At 41.1% G+C, this 19638-nt stretch overlaps 1 protein-coding gene across 2 annotated transcripts in view; it reads right to left on the reverse strand.

Moving 5' to 3' along the window:
• PLBD1 (phospholipase B domain containing 1) overlaps positions 1–19015 on the reverse strand; it is a 43526-nt gene extending 24511 nt beyond the window's left edge. The window contains exons 1-5 of one of the 2 annotated variants that reach the window (XM_065676479.1): positions 18864–19015; positions 17373–17462; positions 10196–10415; positions 3056–3139; positions 1046–1184 (exon numbers count right to left, since the gene is read on the reverse strand). In XM_065676479.1, coding sequence (XP_065532551.1) covers positions 1046–1184; positions 3056–3139; positions 10196–10415; positions 17373–17462; positions 18864–18939 — 609 coding nt within the window. In that variant the 5' untranslated portion in view covers positions 18940–19015. The remainder of the gene's footprint in view (positions 1–1045; positions 1185–3055; positions 3140–10195; positions 10416–17372; positions 17463–18863) is intronic. The other variant, XM_065676490.1, reaches the window with a different exon arrangement.
• Between the last annotated feature and the right edge of the window lie 623 nt (positions 19016–19638).

Here is a 19638-nt window from a genome sequence, read left to right on the forward strand (position 1 = left end):
GGTTCTTCAGATACAGGTGGTGTGAAAGAAAAATCAACGAGTTGCTTTTTTCCTAGAAAGTTAAGGTTTCTTACTATCTTCCCTAAGTCAGGCCCATCGTGATGGATTTTTCCATCATTGTGAACACTTTCCCCCCTGCCATTAGGGAAGCCCCAGAGCAAGTTCTACACAAAAAAGAAAAGTGCTTTTTACTAAACCCCAATTGTTCACAATTTAGGACTTCCAACTTCTCTAAATTCTTGATATGGTTTTACCAAGACAAAAACGGTCAACTAGAATTACTCAATCCCTCCCTCTCACATTAGAATTCAGGATGGCATTGTAATTACTAAAGCTCTACTGGAGTTGAGGAAGCTCTGCTTTTACACACAAGCTGATGATCCAGAACACAATTCTAACTGAATGGAGAAAAAACCCAACAAACAAACACACACACACACACACACACACACAAACACACACACACACACACACAAACACACACACACACACACACACACAAAAACCAACCACACAACAGCCACCAAAACTTAGAAGACAAAAGAAGGAGAACACATTTAACAGTGTAAAACATACCCCAAAATAGAGAGGCTTTCAAGGTTTGAAATGTGATGCTTGGAAAAAAGGATGGAAGCTTAAATACACTCCCTACATGCCGATTCATGCTGTTGCAGCTACTCTTTATACCTAGAGGGCCATTTGCTTTATAACAATTTTAAAATGACAACAGCAACCACTCTGTCTGTCTTTCCATCATTCACACGCAGATACAAAAGCCACCGCAAATCTAATCAGCACATGAGCACCCAGGTTCCAAGTCCAGTGCAAAGGATCTGTGGTGTCATGACTTTGTGGTGACAAGCGCTCAGTCACATTATCTACCCTGAACAATCATGGAAGTTTTTGTAGAATGGTATGCAGAATGGGTACTCGCCACTAATTATTCTAATTATTCTTTTTCTTTTTAATATCAGATTCCATTCTCCCATCTTTGTCCTCTGACATCCCATCCCCAGCTACTGAAAGAGAGATGCAGTTATCTTACTGTTTGTTTGTGTAGTTTAGCCCACTCGAGGGCTCCCATGTACAGACCATCCAACTGTGCAATAATATAGCCAGCATGCCTCCAAAATGGGTCATCCTTATTATTTCTGATTTGTTGTCTTGTCCATTGATCTTGTCTCCTGCAGAGGAACAAACAGGTTGGGGTTTTCTTGTTTTTGTTTTAGGGTACAATTGATAATGCAGGGAAGGGACAAACGATCCAACCTTCCTAGCATTTTGAGGCAAATCATGCTTTGGAAATTCTGCAGACATTATATGTTATATCCTCTGGGTGTAAATGTTCATATACTCTACAGCAGTGTGTATCTACTAGACTTTAGCATCAAGGAGTTGGACTCCACCTCTGTGGGTGGCTCTGCTACATTAGATCTAACATCCCCATATAGTCAGCAAAGGGAAATCAGCATTTGATAGGTATTCCCTTTCAAATGCCTACGTAAGGACAAAAAGAGCCTGACCTTTGAAGAGCCTATTTCTCTCCCCTAGGTACAAGTGCAACAAAGGCTTTTGGCTGGTGGTGCTCAAACACTGCCTAAGATCCACTGCTATGCCGCTGAGGAAAAGGTGGGAGACCAAACGCAACCATCTCATGTGCCAAATCCAATCAAGAGGTTACTAGCTAAATAACTGAGATTTAGAGCACAAAGCAACACGAGGTGAACAGACTTTAGGGCAAGAGCAGCCCACATTATAAGGATCTCCTAGAGTTCCCTCCTTTGCTGTGAGCAAAGGGCCAAAGAAGAACCACAGGTGTTAGACTAAGTCAGGACAGATTCATGCCTCTTCCATCCTCCTATATTTATCCATCCAGTATTATGTACAGCAGTAAAAAAAGAAAGAATGAACCTGGCAAGCAATCAGACTCTTCCAGCAGTATATGGGTGATAAAACCAGCCAGATTCAACTTTCTAGAAGTAACAAGATGAAGGAAGTATATCAGAGGAAATGGATATGCTCAGAGAATTCAGGGCTAACACCTTTGGGGACAACGCACCAGCTCATACTGCAAAATTGCCATTAAGTAAACCAGTGATGCAGGAGTCAAGGATATAACCAATACAAAAAATATAGAGGGTCACCTAGCACTACCCCTCTCCATCCAACAATGCATCTTGGGGGATATAGCTATCATGCCGAGTCAGTCTGGAAAAAAAACTGTACATATTGATATGGTAGTTCTTCAATTTCTTTCACAAGGAGGACAACAATGTCGAAAAACGATGGCAATGGATTGCTAAAATTTTTTTCTTGTTCTTTTTGGATAAGCTAAAACCAATCAACTCTATATATGTGTACCAATAACAGAATAGTCAGATATATAACCCCTCATGGAAAGCACAAGACAAGAGAAAGATGGTAAAAATAGTCCCCAGAACCAACAAAAGTTTCACAGAAGTATTTGTAATGGAAGAAAACATAAAGTAAAGGAGATTTACAGAACTGGTAATCACAACTGAGTTTCCCAGTACCTGACCTAGTTCTCCTCCCATTTCTAGTTTCCCACCAGTGTAAGTGCATTATTTGAGAAGAATTACTTTTGGTTTATACAGCTGAAGAGAAAAGGGAATCAGGACTTTTGTGATTAGAACAGAATTTATATCAGCAGTAGAATAAACAAAATGCTAACCTAACGGAGGGTGAAAAGGATACACAATGCTAAAAAGATTCAGGTGCCTGGAGACCACACTGTTCAGTGTAACATTCAAAATACCAGCTTTTAGAAAAAGCATTTTGACTAGCATGACCTTCAGTATTCATTGGCATTATTCACACCCCGCCTGTAGCAATGGTTTTAAACATTTCTTTGAAAGAAACAGGATTAGGCATGGCCCTTCATCATATATTTTCTCATACTAACAGCATTCAAGCAGAGGGAAAGGAAGCATGTATTTTCTTAGGCCCATAAGGAAGACATTAAAAACCCTTTAAAAACTGTCATACTCCAAACCCAAGTTTTGAGTATTTTCTTTTCTAATAACTAAATACATACGCCATAAAATTCTGAACTCCACTTCGAACGACAGGATTCTTAATTAACTGTGGATACATATTTGCAGCATGGTCATACATGTGCCTGAAAGAATAAAAGTAGCAGAAGTTATTCTTTTGCACCTCCCTTCATTTTGCTTACCAACCCACTGATCAACAAGCCTCGAAAGACAAACACCACAGTGCATAAGGTAAAATTTTCCAGATCACAGAAGTTACTTCAGTGCATGACTGAAAGCAACAAAACAGCAAAGGCAACACAAATGGATTGTTTAAATAAATGACCTTGCTAATAGCTGCTCAAACTACTGCTTCCATAAGAACTTATAGAAAGATAAGCAAGAATGAGATTGAACTATTTTATAGCTAAATTCACATTCAAGAAGTATTTGTAGGCCAGAAGCATCTTCAAAGCATTAGCACATTAATTTAAAGAAATAGTTTACTGGAGAACTATCCTACTGGGAACAAAAAAAAAAAAAAAAAACCAAAAACCAAAAAATCACCACCCAAAAAAACCCAAACAAACCCAAAACAACAAACCAAACACAGAGGTGATGAGAATATAATCTGCTGATCCAGTTGAGAGAGAATTCAAGCCTAGTATCTAGCAGGCTTTACTTACCATTAACCATGTTCCTTCCTTTCTGATTAAGCTAAATATCTCTATTTTAAAGTGTGTATAAGTTAATCTTTTATGTTCCCACAGAAACTCCCAGTCACACCAGCCCTAAAGAGATTCAGCTTTATGGAGACCAAAATTTTTGTGGGGCTTTTGCTGTTGTTGAATTCAGTTAACTATGTCATCTCTATTAACTAATAGAAACAAAAGTTGTAAAGGGTTTTTTGGGTTTTGTTGTTTTTTTTTTTTTTTGTGTTTGGTTGGGGCTTTTTCTTCCTTTTGTTGAAGTGAAGTCTTTCATATTTCAAGATGAAATCAACTGCCAAAAATGGCTCAGGAGCCCAGAAGTTAAAATCACCCTTCCATTTAGGTGAAATGCAATCATCTGATTCAAGCCAAAACAGAACTCCAGCATTTCTTACTGTAGGTCAGGCTTAACAAACAAAAAAGGAGGACTACTTAATTCTAGGTGGAAATCAGCAGAAATTTATTTCCCTGAGGTCTGGAGTTGATAGAACTACATCAGTCATTAGTAAAATTAACTCCCACCAAATGCTGAGAGAAAGAAAACAGAACTAAACCAGATACCAGCCTCAAGGAAAGTACATGCCAGCAGGACAGAATTCCTCATATTAAAACTCATGAAGACAACTTTCTCTGGGATGGATGCAGACACAAGCTTTTCCCAGTTTCCCTCAGGCTGTAATTTGAGAATACAGCCACAGATGAATGGTTTGCTGATGATTAGAGAATCAATCATCAATTACTGATTCTCTAACCACCTTCTCCCCCTCTTTCTGTCCATTGCCCCATTCCCAGCTGGTGTTTTGAGTACTTGATTGCATGTGACCCTGCTGGTTCTTAGCTCTGATACCATTCTGACAACCAACTCTGCATACATTCAGGCTAAACACTAACCCTGCAAAAAAAAAAAGTGAAATCTTCTTCTGTCAGTTTCCAGTTTGAATTAGGTGGTTATGTAGATAGATAAGCAACAGAGCTGGTGCAAGAAGACAGTGTTAGTAGACGAACTGATGCATAGACAATCAGTAGCAGGCACAAGCTGGGGCTCATTGGATCTGTGTAGGGAGGTGCTGGGGCAAGAGAGAGGAGCATTAAGCAGCTTCACACCATTACACTTTTCTTGAAACCGCAGCTACAGTATCGATTTTACTTCTAGAGCTTTCTGTCTCCCATGTAACACAGAACAAAATGCCACGATCATAACCTACTTTTTGATCACAACCTACTTCTTGAAGACTAGAGAGTTGAAGAGACAGATCAATATTCGCTACCCCTACAGTCACAGCAAATTTGGCAAATAAAAATCCCAAGTAATTTTAGGAAGGAAATTATAGCCTAACATAGTCCATACTACAAGTCAGAGCTCTTATGGCACTAGAGAAGAGGAACAAATAGCACTAGACAATCCATCTGGCAGATGGCCTTTTAGAGATGAGAACCAGATGAGGAGGATAAAAAAACTGCCCATAATACTACTCTAATCACTGCCTAGGCCAGGACAGATGATCAGGCTTCCAGACTCAACCATCAGCTCTACTCTCATTTTGCCCTCAAACGTTATGCAACACAAGGTAGATTTAAGTAGCATCTTTAAGCTGTGATGATGGATGTGGAGATGGGGTTAGTTCAGAATCAGTGGACTGAAAACAGCTGCTTTAACGGCTTTCCATCTTGTATATGCTAACAGAAGACAGACGATTCCTGGAATTGATTTTTCTATTTAAATGCTCAAGGTTATTGAGAATTTTTCCCCTAGTTGCTCTGTTTAATTTTTTTGCTGTAACAAAGCTTTTGTGCACATGGCTTGAATGTTTTGTAAGGCTATTATCCTCTGAAGTAAATTGGATCATTATAGCAAGGTAAGGCTTTGCAACTGTATCTAAAGCCAAATGCAAGGCAATTACAATGCTGAGACAAGAATTCAAAGTCTAAAACCAGCAAAGCAGAGCACTGCTTCTTCAAATTAGAGAGGAATATGACAAGACTCAGGTCAGCTGAGGTTATACGAGAAGACAGGAAAATTAACTTTGCTACAAATTTAAATACTGCTATTGGGCACCTGGCATGCCCCAATTGGAAGAGATTAAAAGTAATGTCACAGGTTTGGATGTGCTTTACCATTGCCCAAGTAAAATAAGGCCTCGTTAACACTTCCCTGTTTGTAATGGGAGAAGATAATTCATACTCAAAAAAAGAGAGCAATCATCTTCGATTGGATGATAGGGCTAACCAAAAGTCTGGATCTCCAGACACTACAAACACTAGAATTAGATTTATCCAACCCCTGACTATCTGTTTTCAGATAGCTACTATCTCAATCAGGTACTAACACTAGAAAGATGACTCATGCTTTAGAAATGGCTTGTGTTTCTCTGCTCACTGGTAAATGGGACTGACCAGTTAAGCTACTGTTTTTTCTATCACAGATTTATATAGCTAGATTTATATAGCTGAGATTAATTCTTCCCCAGCAATCCAAGACAAAAGAGTCTCGTACGTCTCATACTTTGCTATTTTTTTATCTGTTTGGTTTACATTCTGCTTATGTTCCTATCAGGGACAAAATGTACACTTAGATACTTCACCACTCTTTTGCTTACATGATAAGGCGCCCAGCTGTGCCTAAAACATAATGCAAGAAGTGAGATAGCTGAGCATCCATGGAGGTCTTCAAATTGCAGGCACTGCCAAGCTGGAGCTACTGCTCACCAAACAGCTTCTGCAGGAACTTGTACTTCAGCCTGCGATAAGGCATGCAATGTATCCTTCCCATTAATGCTTCACATCACAGCTCTTCCCAGGAGGACTTCAGGGTTTCTGCAAAAGAGCCACCCTGGGTCATTTCTACTTCATGGAGTCATTACCACAAATGGATGCAAGACAGCTGGAGACCCTGGAGTTGTTCAGGCTACAGGTAACAATGTGCTAAATTGCATTGTTTTCACACTGGTAGGCTTTGCCTGAGCCACCGGAGATGGCTGGTGCTTGTACAGGCAAGCGACATAAGTATTCACTCTGGTAGTTAAGTGGTTGTTGATGCAAATAAAGCATTCTTACACTCTTCCTTGTTGTTACCCAGTCCTTAAAAAGGAAGCTTGAGCTGTATGCAGCTACTGCAGGCACTGATGTGTGCAAAAGCAGAATGAGAGTGTTTAGAGACTTCTCATAAGAGAAGTTGTGATAAAAATGCTAGACAGCTCCCCTGAAGACAGGCTGAATGTGCCAGGCAATCTGTTGGGAATAGAGTTACAGATTGGGAAACCCTGTTTCCCAGTTTTACTTCAGAAGACTTATGTAACTGTCCCAAAGAAAGAACATCTGCCTGCATGTTAATTAAGTTTCCGTGACTCTCCAGGCAAGATAAAGAACTGGAGCTCCGAGAGCAATCTTAACATCTGCAAACTTAGCGTGTTCTCACTACTCCCACAGTTCAGGAAATTGCAAACACACTGTGTAAGAGGATTCATTAGTTGCAGTTTGCTGAATAAAAAGCCACAAAGGTCCTGCAGCTAAAACCTGAAGTAACAGGCTCTTCTCAAGGGTCAAGTTTGTACATCACTAAGCAATCTCTGTTCCTCAACTGGAGCATTTTCAATGTCGTCTTAGCCTCAGGAGAAGCCATCTTTATCCAAAATAGCTTTACAAGACCAGACAGAAAAAGCTTATATTCATGACTCCCAGTGAGGAATATGCTTTCATTGCAGTTACAGATATATAAAGGGGCAAAGACATAGCTAAAAACCAAATTCAGATGGCATGCATATTATTTGATAGTCATTTTTGTGATGGTAAGCATTTTCAGGTTTGCACTGTGTCGTGGTTTAAGCTCAGTCATTAATCACGCAGTCGCTCTCTCACTCCCACCCCTTTCCTCCCCCTGCTCCAGGAGGGATGGGGAAGAGAATCGAAAGAATGTAACTCCTACAGATTAAGATAAGAACAGTCCAGTAACTGAGGTATAACAGAAACCACTACTGCTACCACCAGTAATAATAATAATAATGGAAATAACAAGGGAAGAGAATACAATACCACCCACCAACCGATAATACCCAGCTCGACCAAGCAGAGAACTAGCCCTTCCAGATAACTCCCAGTTTACATCCTGGGCATGACGTGCTGCGGTATGGAATACCTCTTTGGCTAATTTGGGTCAGGTGTCCTGTCTCTGCTTCCTCCCAGCTTCCCCTCCTCCTTGGCAGAGCATGAGACTCAGAAAGTCTTTGGACAGACTAAACATCTGAGCAGTAACTAAAAGCACTGGTGTTATCAGCGCTGTTCCCAGGCCGAAAGTCAAAAAATACAGCACTGCACCAACTACTAAGAAGGAGAAAAAATGACTGCTACTGTTGAACCCAGGACACATTGTCAGAGGATTTCTCAGTGGATTTTCTCAGAAAGTTTCCTCTGAAAAGAAAGGCTTTGGCTACTTCTGGTTTTGCATCTTAACTCTCTCACACTTAAACTCCTTTAAAACAGTTGAATTTCCCACTTTGCTTAAAAGTCAAAGTCTCAAAGCCTACTTTTCCACATTGATACAAACCCTCAACTTCACATCCATAGAGTTTAAAATCTCTGTTCACTACCTTTTCCGCTACATTCACTTCTCTTCAAAGGACTAGTCAGTGCTGGAGTTGGTAGCCCTACAGTAATACAGCTAGGGCTAGGAAACAACCTCAGTAAGGGCCTAGAGAAGACAAAAGCCTTGACATGAAAACTTGTGAATCTTCACTTGACACCCCTGGAATAAACAAAGGGGAAAATCTCCCTCCCCTATACCTAAGCATAGACTAAGAGATCAGATAAAAGTCCCTGAAGACAGTTTCACATTCAAGTCGTGTTTAAAGGAATGGGCATATACTTCAGTTTTTTTAAAAGCCAGGAAGACAAATCTACTGCGGAGGCAGAAGGGGAACAGGGTGTGGGTTGTTGCTACTAGAACATTAACTGCTATCTAATTGGGCTTAGCATGGATTGAGCGCTCTGTAGTACAACAAAGTTTAAGTTTAACCACTTAGAGATGAGTACCTAGGTAAAATCTTGTGAAAAAATCTGCTGAGCGATACGCAATTTTAACAATATTCTAAATGTAATCCTAGCACCCCTAAAATCCACACGCAGTTTACACAAACTGACTGAATAGCACGTAACAGTAATCTCTTCTGCAAAATAATCCAACAGCATACATCCAGATCTCTCATGTACTTAATTTCCTTTCCTTCCTGGAGTACAGGTTGTACACTCTGAACTTTAGCATTCCTTTACTCTTTCTCTCAGAACTGTTTTGTTATTGACAAACATTACTTTAGTGAAGTTCCTTTACACTCTCCAGAGACCTAGCTTCCTCTCCAGCAAAGTCTCCTAGACAGTCACATTATCATATGATCAGAGCTATCCATAAACCTTAACTGATCTTAAAATATCCTACTAATTAACATCATCTTGTCCAGCAGCCGTATCTAGCAACTGTTCAACAGACAACCTTCCTCTGCTGACCTGTTCAACACAGCATATGGATATTTATTTCAGTGTTCTGGAAGCAAAACTGGTGAAGCAACTGCAAGCATCTCCCAACTATTCCCCAGCCATGCATCAGAATTTGGGATTATTTTTTTTTCCTGTGACTAAGTTGACAGAGGAAAAGATGGAGCTTGTTCAACAAGTCATGCATCATGTTCTTAACTGTATCACCAGCTATATCCTACCAGTTAGCATGTCATAATATATAAGAAGCCATTCTGTCTTCTTATTTTGTCAAGGAACAAACATGGTTTGGGTTTGGGGTTACTTTTTTTTGGCTTCTGCTTAGAGTTTGGAGGGGGGGAAGGATGGGTTGGTAGGTTGGTTGCGGTTTTGGGGTTTGGTTTTTTTTTTTTTGTTCTTTAAAAAACTGCTCTGGATTCATAAGTAGTACAAAATTCTGTCAGTTTCATAGATCTGCATTGTGGAAGAGATTCAGTTCCTCATTTTCTCTCCAAAGGGATTTCAGCAATAACGTGACCCTCCTAGACACACACCAGTCTGCCTTCAGGCTTAACAGTATTTTTTTTTTAATTATTATTATTTATCCAAAAGAGACTAAATTCCTTATGCTATGAAGATTCAGTAGCTGCTCCCAGTAGTTTCTTGACAGTGTTTGCTGAGAAAGGTCCTTAAGGAAGCTCTGTAGCCTTTGCTAGCAACATAAGGCTTAGGTACTTTCTGACACATACACTGTTCTGTGATTATGTTATTTAATCAGTAACACTGATACAGTATTCTATCTCACTAAGGCGTTAGAAGAGCCTGCAGTATGAGAAGAGGGTACATCTTGATGCCATAATGAAAAGCTATACTTCATACCAACTACTAATTAAAAGAATAGCACACAACTGCAAAATGTATGGTTAGTTTAAATGGATGGGAATTAAGTGAAATGAAAAACAAACAAACAACTCACAAGTACAGAAATCCACTGGAAGTGTCATAAGTTGAGTTGCTTCCTGAGGTACTTACGGAGCTGTGAGATAGCCTTCCAAAAAGCCAGCTGCATACATGATATCTTCATTGCTTAAGGTCTGACCGCCATAGCCTGCTCTGATCTCCAGAACTCCCCAACCTGTTGTCTGTATAGAGTTGTTGTAGAAACCGTAAGCATCTCCATGCCTATCCAGCATATTCCTGACCTGAAGTGTTTTTGCAGCTCTATTCCAGTACACAGTTGCATAGCGGATTTCTATGGTGGAGAAGAAAGGGGGCAAAGGAAACAAACAAACAAACACAAGTAAGTATTTCCTACCCAATACTGAAACATCAAGACAACATTGTCACTATTTTAAAAAGTTAATTTGATAGCTTTCCATCAAGTTCAGTTCTACTGCGGAGCGACTCTAATTTTAACATAATGAAAAGTGGCATGAGAACTAAATGGAGTTTTACCAAGACAAAACTTACAGCTATATATTCTCACATTATTCTTTTAGAAATCATCTATAATTCTCTCAGTGTATAGTTCCAATATAGCTGAGTCTTGACAGAAAATTCAGAAAAGTACTTCCTTACCCTGGCTCAGAAGAAAATCTATATAAATCTTATTGAAAGTAACTATAGAAGACAGCATGACTTAGCAACTGCAAAGGATTATGGGCTACTGTGGATTTTGTTTTCCACCTAAAGATTCAAAAGGCTGCAAAAGTTTTCTAAACTGTCTGGGCAACTAATTATGGAGGTGGCAGTACACAACAGGATCACTAAAATTCAGTGGATCACAGGTTTTAAGACAAAAGCACCACAGGTATGCAGTCCTTTATAAGATACACAATCCCTATACACAGTCACATTAGTATCAATCTCAACTGTGAAATGAACAGGAAGGAAGAGCACTAGACTGCTCAAGAGTTCTGCCTGGACTGCTTTTAAAAGCATTCTTCATTAGTTGGGTTTTAATCCTGTTGTCCAAAGAGCAAAGAGCAAGGCAAACTGCTTTCGACAAAAAAAAAAAAACACACAACAAAACATATCCCTAGAACTCTAATTCAGCCTTTCCTAAAATGGGACTTGATTACATCAGATCTCTATTCATACTCATCAAATCACTACTACAGTATTACAAGTGAAAATAATTCAACAAATCATGAGTCAAAGTTCCCAGAACTACTTAAAAAGTTTTTAGGGATAAACTTGTAAACACTTAAAACTACTGAGAAACCCACAACATTTTTATTCCCCAGACCCTTCTCCAGTGTGTGTAGCAACTAGTTCTGCCAGTTTATAGCAAGAAATTACAGTTTTAGTACTAGTTCCTCACAACAATTCATTCTGTGTATCACACCACAACAGCTGCAAAATAGAGAATTTGATCTATTTCTAGATGATCTTACACAAAATATTTAGTACACATGCTACGATAATGGAACCACAACAAAAGCAACGTAATTGCAGCAAAATACCTAATGCTCTTTTAAAAAGCTATAAGTAACATGTTTGTGATTAAGTAGCTAGTTCGATTTCAAATTAAGTGCCCCCACTTTATTCACTACTATAAAACATAACATAAAGAAGCTCTTTTTATGAAGAGCCATGCCACATTTGAATACAAAAAGCAAACCCAAACATTTTCCAAGAACTAAATTTTCTCCACCAATCACTTTTTGACATAACAGTTACCCAGCTGCTTTAAGCCAGTTTTTATCCATTTCACCAGACTGTTGAATAATCTGTGTCATTCAACATCCACAAAGCTGTTCTTTCCTGGTGTTCCAGCAAGAACAGCTAAAACTGTTTCTTACAGAGTATCAGAGGATGGCTGAGGTTAGAAGAGACCTCTGGACATCATCTTGTCCAAACCCCCTGCTCAAGCAGCATCACCTAAAGCCAGTTGCCCATTCATCCCAGATGACTTTTAAGTACTTCCGAGGACTGACATTTTACAGCCACTCTGAGCAACCTATGCCAGTGGTCATCCCCCCCTCATAGTTAAAAAGTGTCTCCTGCTGTTCAGAGGGAACCTTCTGCATTCTAGTTTGTGCCCCATTCCCTCTAGTCCTGTCCCTGGGCACCACTGAAAAGAGCCTGACTCTGTTTTCTTTACACCCTCCCTTCAAATATTTGTAGACATTGATGAGTTTTCCCCCTTGCACCTTCTCTTCTCCAGATGGCATAGTCCCAGCTCTCCCAGCCATTCCTCATGTGAGAGATGTTCCAGTCCCTTAACCACCTTAATCACAGCCCTTTGCCACAATTTCTCCAGTACCACTAGGTATCTCTTGTACTGGGGACCTCAGAACTGGACCCAGCACTCCAGGTATAGCCTTACCAGTGCTGAGCAGAGAAGGATCATCTCTCTGAACCTGATGGCAATACTCATCCTGATGCAGCTCAGGGGACAGTTGCCTTTTTTTGCCATAATGGCACATTGCTGGCTCATGTTCAGCTTGGTGTCCATAAGGCCCTTTTCTGCAAAGCTGCTTTCCAAGCAATCAGCCCCAACATATACTGATATGTGAGGCTACTCCTCCCTAGGCCAGGACTCTGCATTTCTCTTTGTTGAACTGCATGAGGTTCCTGTCAGCCATTTCTCCAGCCTGTTGAGGTCCCTCTGAGTGGCAGCACAGTTCTCAGATGTATCACCAGCACACTTGCAGAGGGTACGCTCTGTCCCATCACCCAGATCACTAAGGAAGATGCTGAGCAGTACCAACCGCTGGCATACACCACTCATTACTGGCCTCCATCTAGATTTTGTACCACTATGCACTGTATCTATCTTCATGATGTAACAGAGACACTACTCACATGAACAGGAAAAGCATTAGCAAGAACAGAATTTTAGTAGTGAAGCAACTGCATTTCTTTCCCCATTCTATGAATAGAAGTTTTTACATGAATATATTTGGAGATTAAGTCATTTCAGGGACTTGGAACATAGTGTTTAAAAACATGTTTTTCATCTGCCAGGTACTAAGGCTATTTAAAGGACTAAGACATGACAGATAACTCTTCAAGCAGCTTTAATCTTAGTTTTCTGTTGTCTCCTTAACTGTTTCTAGTAATACATACAGTAATTGCTACTTTAAGTGAAAGACAAACAGGGGAATCACTCAGACTGAAAAAGAAACCCAAACATCTATAAAGACAGCAGGCTGATAAGGCTCAATGCTGAAGAGAGCCAAAGGCCACCTTACAAAGCTAAAAGCTTACATAAGCAAAGAGGTTAGGAAAGGGAGGTCCAGTGAAGAAGCAGTGTAAGGGGTCAGCACAGAACACAACCAGCCTGTCCAGCAGTAAATGGGAAGGCTGATTCCAAGCACAAAGCCCAGGGCAGGGCAGAGGAGAGACAGACCATGTGCCCAGTGCACAAAGACAGCTGAGAAACGGGTAAAAAGAACAAGAACAAACACAAAACATTATTTTCTTCCCATCTTTTCACTGTGGAAAGGTGGCAAGTAGTCAAGAGGAACCAGACAGCTGAGTATTGTTATTAGTGCCCATAGGCTAAACAGATATGTCAGAAAAACTTTCTTCTGCCTAGAGCAAAAAAAGTGCTTTCTTTTGTAAAAAAAGGTTGATCCCAATGCCAGACAGACCCACCTGACACAGGTGTTCTAACACAGCAAGCTGTGTTTCTTTGGTTTATGCTCTGCCAGCATGAACATGCAGTTATCTTCAAATGTCAGAGTAAACTTTTAAATTACCCATGGAGTTTGCCCTGCCCTTACTTCGCTAGAAGATAAACTGAAGAAAAACCACGACTAGAATAGGATGGGAGAAAAGTGGAAATTACATTATAATTAAATTACACGATAATTTGCAAGAAACCTAGCAAGACCTCTCGAGGAACAGCATCAAGATACCTGCCACAGATGTGGCTTAACAACAATGCTGGAAAAGACCATTTCCAATTACTAATTTATTATTTTTTTTTTCCCAACTCATTCACTCGCTGTCCTATTTTACCCCATTAGTTTTTATGTCAGTTTCTGCAAATCTAATTACCCTGCTCTAAAGAGTTGAAACAACTACGTATTAAATTGCTATGTTTATTTCAAGGAACATATATATATAGTCTTATAGCAGTTGTTAAAATTTAGACGATAAGTCTTTATCTTGCTATAGAGTTAAATGCTCTAGAGATGGAGTTAAAACTATGAGCTTACAAAGCTGTGTACACTGAAAACTAGATGATTTCCAGAGGTCCTTCCAACCCTAATGATTCTGTGAAAATATGCTTACACTACAATGTAATTAAAACATTTGTTATCACCCAGTCTGTTACAATTTTAATCTGTGCTCATCTGAAGTAGCTGCACGATCGCTGACAAGAAAACCATCCAGAACTGAAGTGTGATATGAAATATAGATACAGAAGAAACAGCTGCACATTTCCAAACAATCCTGTATATGCCCTGCAACAAGAACCTTTCCTTTGAATAATGCTGGCATTTTTTATTCATTATTTTTGGCGGGTGAGGCAGGTGCCCTATCATCTCTTATCCCAGCAGCTGTATTGGTAACTCCTTGCATATGAATCAAACGCAGTGTCTCCATGAATCTCTAAATCATCCTTTTATCACTCAAGTTAGACTTCCCAGTGTGTAGCTGAGAATGCTTACAAGCATTTCGGCCTATTAGGCCTCTAAAGAACAGAAAAGACTGTGATAACCTGTGGCTATTCCAAAATAGCATCACTTAGAATAACCTAAATAACAAGCTGAAGCACACACTATCTACTGCAATGAATGACTCAAAATCCCTGAGGATAGGGTAGGTCAGTGGAGTCACCATTCCCCTTTGTGCAACCAGCCATCCAGAAGAACTGCCTAGCATCAGCGATACACATTTCCACCATAACCACTGTATGGTGGGAGACAGAAGTGGAGAAGTGCAATGACAAAATAAGCCTGGTAATAAACCAGTGTTCCCTCTCCTTTCTGCAGCCAGTAGGGACTGGGAGGAATCTTTCCTCAAATTGCCTGGTTTTAGAGATACATCAATGTTTCTGCCAAATAAAGATCAAACCATAGGAACTGCAGTTGGGAGAGTGCTGGGATTTCTTCAAGAATTGAGAAGTATCTGCTTTTTTCCAGGGTTATACCCTAAATAATGGAAAAGTGAAGAAACTTCAGCTATAGCTAGGAGGTGGTAGTAGTCTCCTTATTTTTTTGGCTGAAATGCCAAATCTGTTTTCTGACTTTCTGGTCTAATAAAGGCATTTCCAAGGTTATGTTAAAAGTGAGCTTGTCTTTTATCTGGTGGCAGTAGGAGAAAAGAAATACAAGTTTGTGAGAATATGGAAAAAGCAGAAGTAAAATACTAAGTAAGAGGACTGAGCAAGATGAAACAAAGAGGAAAGCAGATGCTGAAGAGTACATGAGCGAGTAGCAGTAACTTGCAATGAAAGAATAGAATGGACAGAGAAGATGAGGAAGAAAAAAATAGCAATACACCGAGATGGCCCAAGACTATGTAATAAACACACTGCTTGATAATTGACACTAGTATCTATTAAATAAATTATACCTACAAAAATAACACCTGACATGCCTTAACAGTAAAATCTGTTTGGCAATATGCAACAGTTGCTCTTCTTTATGCTTTCCCAGATATAAGTTGTTTTTAAAACATAAATATATCTAGATAGGCTACTGGACTTAATAATTACAGAAATTAATAGAACTCACTTTTCCATGCAGGCAAAAGAGCTACAATGTCTGGGAGTGAGAATTAATATTCTTACTTTTCCTTAGTCTGAGAAAGAAGCCAACTTATAAGCAATGAAGCACTGGGTAGGTTGCATGTAATAAGCTAAAAAACAACCATGAGCATTTCCTATTAATAGCAAAAATACTGGCTTCCTTAAGCTACTAGTTTTAATCTCTATTTCACATGCTTTTTTTTATCTATGACTTTTCAAATATGAAGCTTTTTTGTAGAGTTGTTTGGATGTATTTTACAGTGTCCATCTTTCCACTAAATAAGGAAGCTATCACTCCACTCTTTCACTGAAAAACTAGTTTTGTGTAACTTCAAAACACAAAAACCTAGCACTTCTTACCCTCTCCTACAGCTAACATTCACCAGTAACGATTATATATGCACAGTTTAACATTTAAATATTTCAGGTCCACCACAGTAAGGAACTATATGATGTTTCTGTTCAGCCTTGTAATTTAATAGAGCTTGTCCTGTTTTCCCATTAAAAATTTTAGAACCATTCTTTTAACGGTTCTTAAGAAAAGGTTCTATACCTCTAAAGTACAACTAAGATTTCAAAGTACAGTTATGACTGGAAGCCACTACAACACAAATGTTAAGCACTTCAGGACTTCTTTAGAGATTAGTTTACACCACACAAGAACTTAACATGAAACGCAGTAATGTTCAATTAAAGGAGTGAAAGCTTTCTTGTTCTGCTTGAATATAAGCTATTTCTGTTTTCTACTCTATCGGCCTTAATTCACCCTATTTCCTCAGACATTTCAGGTCTAAGTAATTCTCCCATTTGGCTCTAATAGGCCTGTCATTATTTGAAACCTAATCTCCTGATTTGTGCTTACATGCGAGAGAAACAATATTCAAATGTGAACTATAAATAAAGAGTTTGAGTATTGTACAGTTTTCAAGCTCACGAGGATACTTGACTAGTAAAGCTTGACAAGTTTTCTGCATTAGCTAAAACAGTTATACGTCATCCACAAAGGAAACAAAAGTAAGTTTCACAAGTACCTTCGCTTATCATATAGTCTCTCAATTTAAGTAATTTTTACCAGAGAACATTCTCTAAAACCACTTTCTTAACTGTCTGATGAAGAATATCCAAGGCATTCAAAACGCTAAAGAGCAATGAACAAATAAAAAATAATAATAAAAAAAAAATTCTATAGAATTCACAATGCTGAAGGCCAACTTTACTCCACTAAATAGCCTAAAGGCATTACTACTTGCTCCTCAGTAGTTTTCTACCAGTACTGCAATTATGATGTGAGGAATCAGAAATTAGCTAAAACTACTTCAAACTCTAAACTTCATTTCTTCTGCATGATACACAGTTGACCCTTCCTTCAGTCCTGCTAATGTAGCACTAAAGTTTCTGCCAACTCCAATAAAGTTTGAAAAGTAGATCTGCAAGATGAGGTGGGACCATCATCAAAATTATATGTTTGTAACATTTTAGACACATTAAAACAACAGTTACCTGAATTTCTCCTTGGTTTGTGGCATGTATGAACTAGGAATTTCTTAGAAGAAAAGCACTGAATCCAGCCTTTACGATCTTCAGAATTCACTGTAAGCAGCAGAAGAGGGAGATACTCTCCTGATGAAATTTGGTCCCCAACAGCCCTACTATTGCCATCGGTACAAATGGTATTCGAAATTCTCTAATGGACATTCTGCTTCCAATGGCTGCTGTCACTAACCCTCACCAGTCTTCCAGAGGCCCCTTCCCTTTCACATGCTCCACACTAGCTCAGCATCTCTTAAAATTCCCTCCTTTAGTGCCTCCTTTCCCCACCCTTCTAGTTGCTGGCAAACCTATTTCTAACTTTGAAATGAAAAAAATAAATAATAATTCTATGTTCATAACCTCACTGGCATGTTTTTTTCTATCACATAGTGGTACATCCACAGCTGCAGTAAGTCACAAACCAAGCAGAAACTCAATTTTTAAGATCTAAGAGATTCTATGAAAAACCGTGAAGCTCACCAAAATGTGCCATTATGCCATTTGCCAAATTTTGTTTGCATCTAAATCTGACTATGAAGTTACAAGAATTGAAATACCCTAATTGAGCCTTACAACTTTGAATGAAAAACTATTACATTACACAAATGCATGACAAAAAAATCCCAGCTGTGAGCACAAAATCAGCATGAAGTGGTGCTTGTACCACAGAAAACACCTTCAAATTCTAAAAGCTAACCAGATATTGGTAAATTAGTTGCTCTCATGTCAACACAAGTTAATCTACTCAGGACGCACTAGATCATGCATACGTATGAGTTCTGAAACACAGATGACAAGGTATACTCACAAGCTAGCATTAAAACTGTTAAGATACAGCATGCTGTAGGCCACAGCACCAAAACGAAGCACACGTCCTAAATGATTCCCATGCATGCCTGTTACATTAAAAACCAGCACCGCTGGGAGCTGAAGGCAGCCTCCCATCTGTTGAATCCCTAGTGTGGCTCCCCTGGCCCATCCTGGGAACCGGAAAGATGTTTTGAAAGCACAAAAAAAAGTACCGGTACTTAGCACCCACGAGGCACCAGGGCCGAGCCTGTCCCAGCCGGCGGGACTTCAGGTGTTCTCGGAGCAAGCCCATGGGCCCTCCCCAAAGGGTGGAGGAGCTTGACAGCCCCGGCATTGCCGACGAACGAGGGCCCTCGCCGCCTCGCAAGGCGGCACAGTGGCCCTATCCACCCCGGGGAGGAGGCACTGCGACGAGCCGGGACGCGGAGCCCGGCGGGTCCTCCGGGGCGCGCCCGGACGAGCTGCACTACCTCCTCCGGAGCCGCGGCAAGAGGCCCAGGCCAGGCTCAGCCGGTGGGACATCTCCTCCCGGCCGCCTGGCACCCCCGGAGCAGGGGACAACCCCGCTGTCTGCCTCCCTTCCTGCCCTCCCAGCGAGGGGACTTTGGGGCAAGACCCCCCTACTGCCCTCCCGCGCCCCGCCCGCCTCACCTGCTCGGCCCCTCGCCGCCGCCCACAACAGGACGAGCCCCCAGCAGCAGCACACGCCGCCGCCGAGCCAGGCCATGCTGCTGCTGCCCCGCACCTCCTCTGAGTACCGGCGGGCGGCGGGACTTTAACAAGTTCCCTCGCTCAGGGCAGGTCCCGCCGCTGCCCCCGCCTCCTCTGGCACCCGCCCCAGGTACGGCGCCCGCCAAGGCAGGGGCTGTGTCTCGCACCGACCGCCCTCTGCCCTCACGGCTCCGGGGTGCGCCCCGGGATCGGCCGGCAGCGGCGGCTGCTCGTCGCGCTGCGCTTCCCGCCCAAAGCGTCGTGGCGGCGGCCCTGAGGCGGCCGTTCATCTCGTAGCCGCTGGGAGCCCCGCCGGCACGCTGCCCTTGCGCCCGGTTGCCTCACGGCGATGGCGGCAGAAAACACTGGGGGAGGCGTTTGATGGACGGCGAGCACAGAGCTCCGGCATCTTTTTGTCCCTGACACTTGTTTAGAATCCCCAGTGCTTGGCTGGGACGTGATGCTCACTCCAGGCCGAGGTTGGGTCTCACCATTGTGCCGGACATCTTCATGAGGCACAGGCCAGTGAGGAGGCGGCTGCTGGGCTGGCGGAGGCTGATTTCCCATAAAGGGGCAAAGGTTTATCAGGACAAGCCCCTGTAAAGCAGCAGGCAGTGAGGAGTTAGGTGGTGTATTAGGAGTTAGGTGGAGTTAGGTTAGTATTGTCAAACTGCACATTTTGCATCAGAGGAAGAGCAGCTTTCTTTTGAGAGGA

The sequence above is a fragment of the Lathamus discolor genome, chromosome 1 (genome assembly GCF_037157495.1).
Source record: "Lathamus discolor isolate bLatDis1 chromosome 1, bLatDis1.hap1, whole genome shotgun sequence".
Classification (NCBI taxonomy): Eukaryota; Metazoa; Chordata; class Aves; order Psittaciformes; family Psittacidae; genus Lathamus; species Lathamus discolor.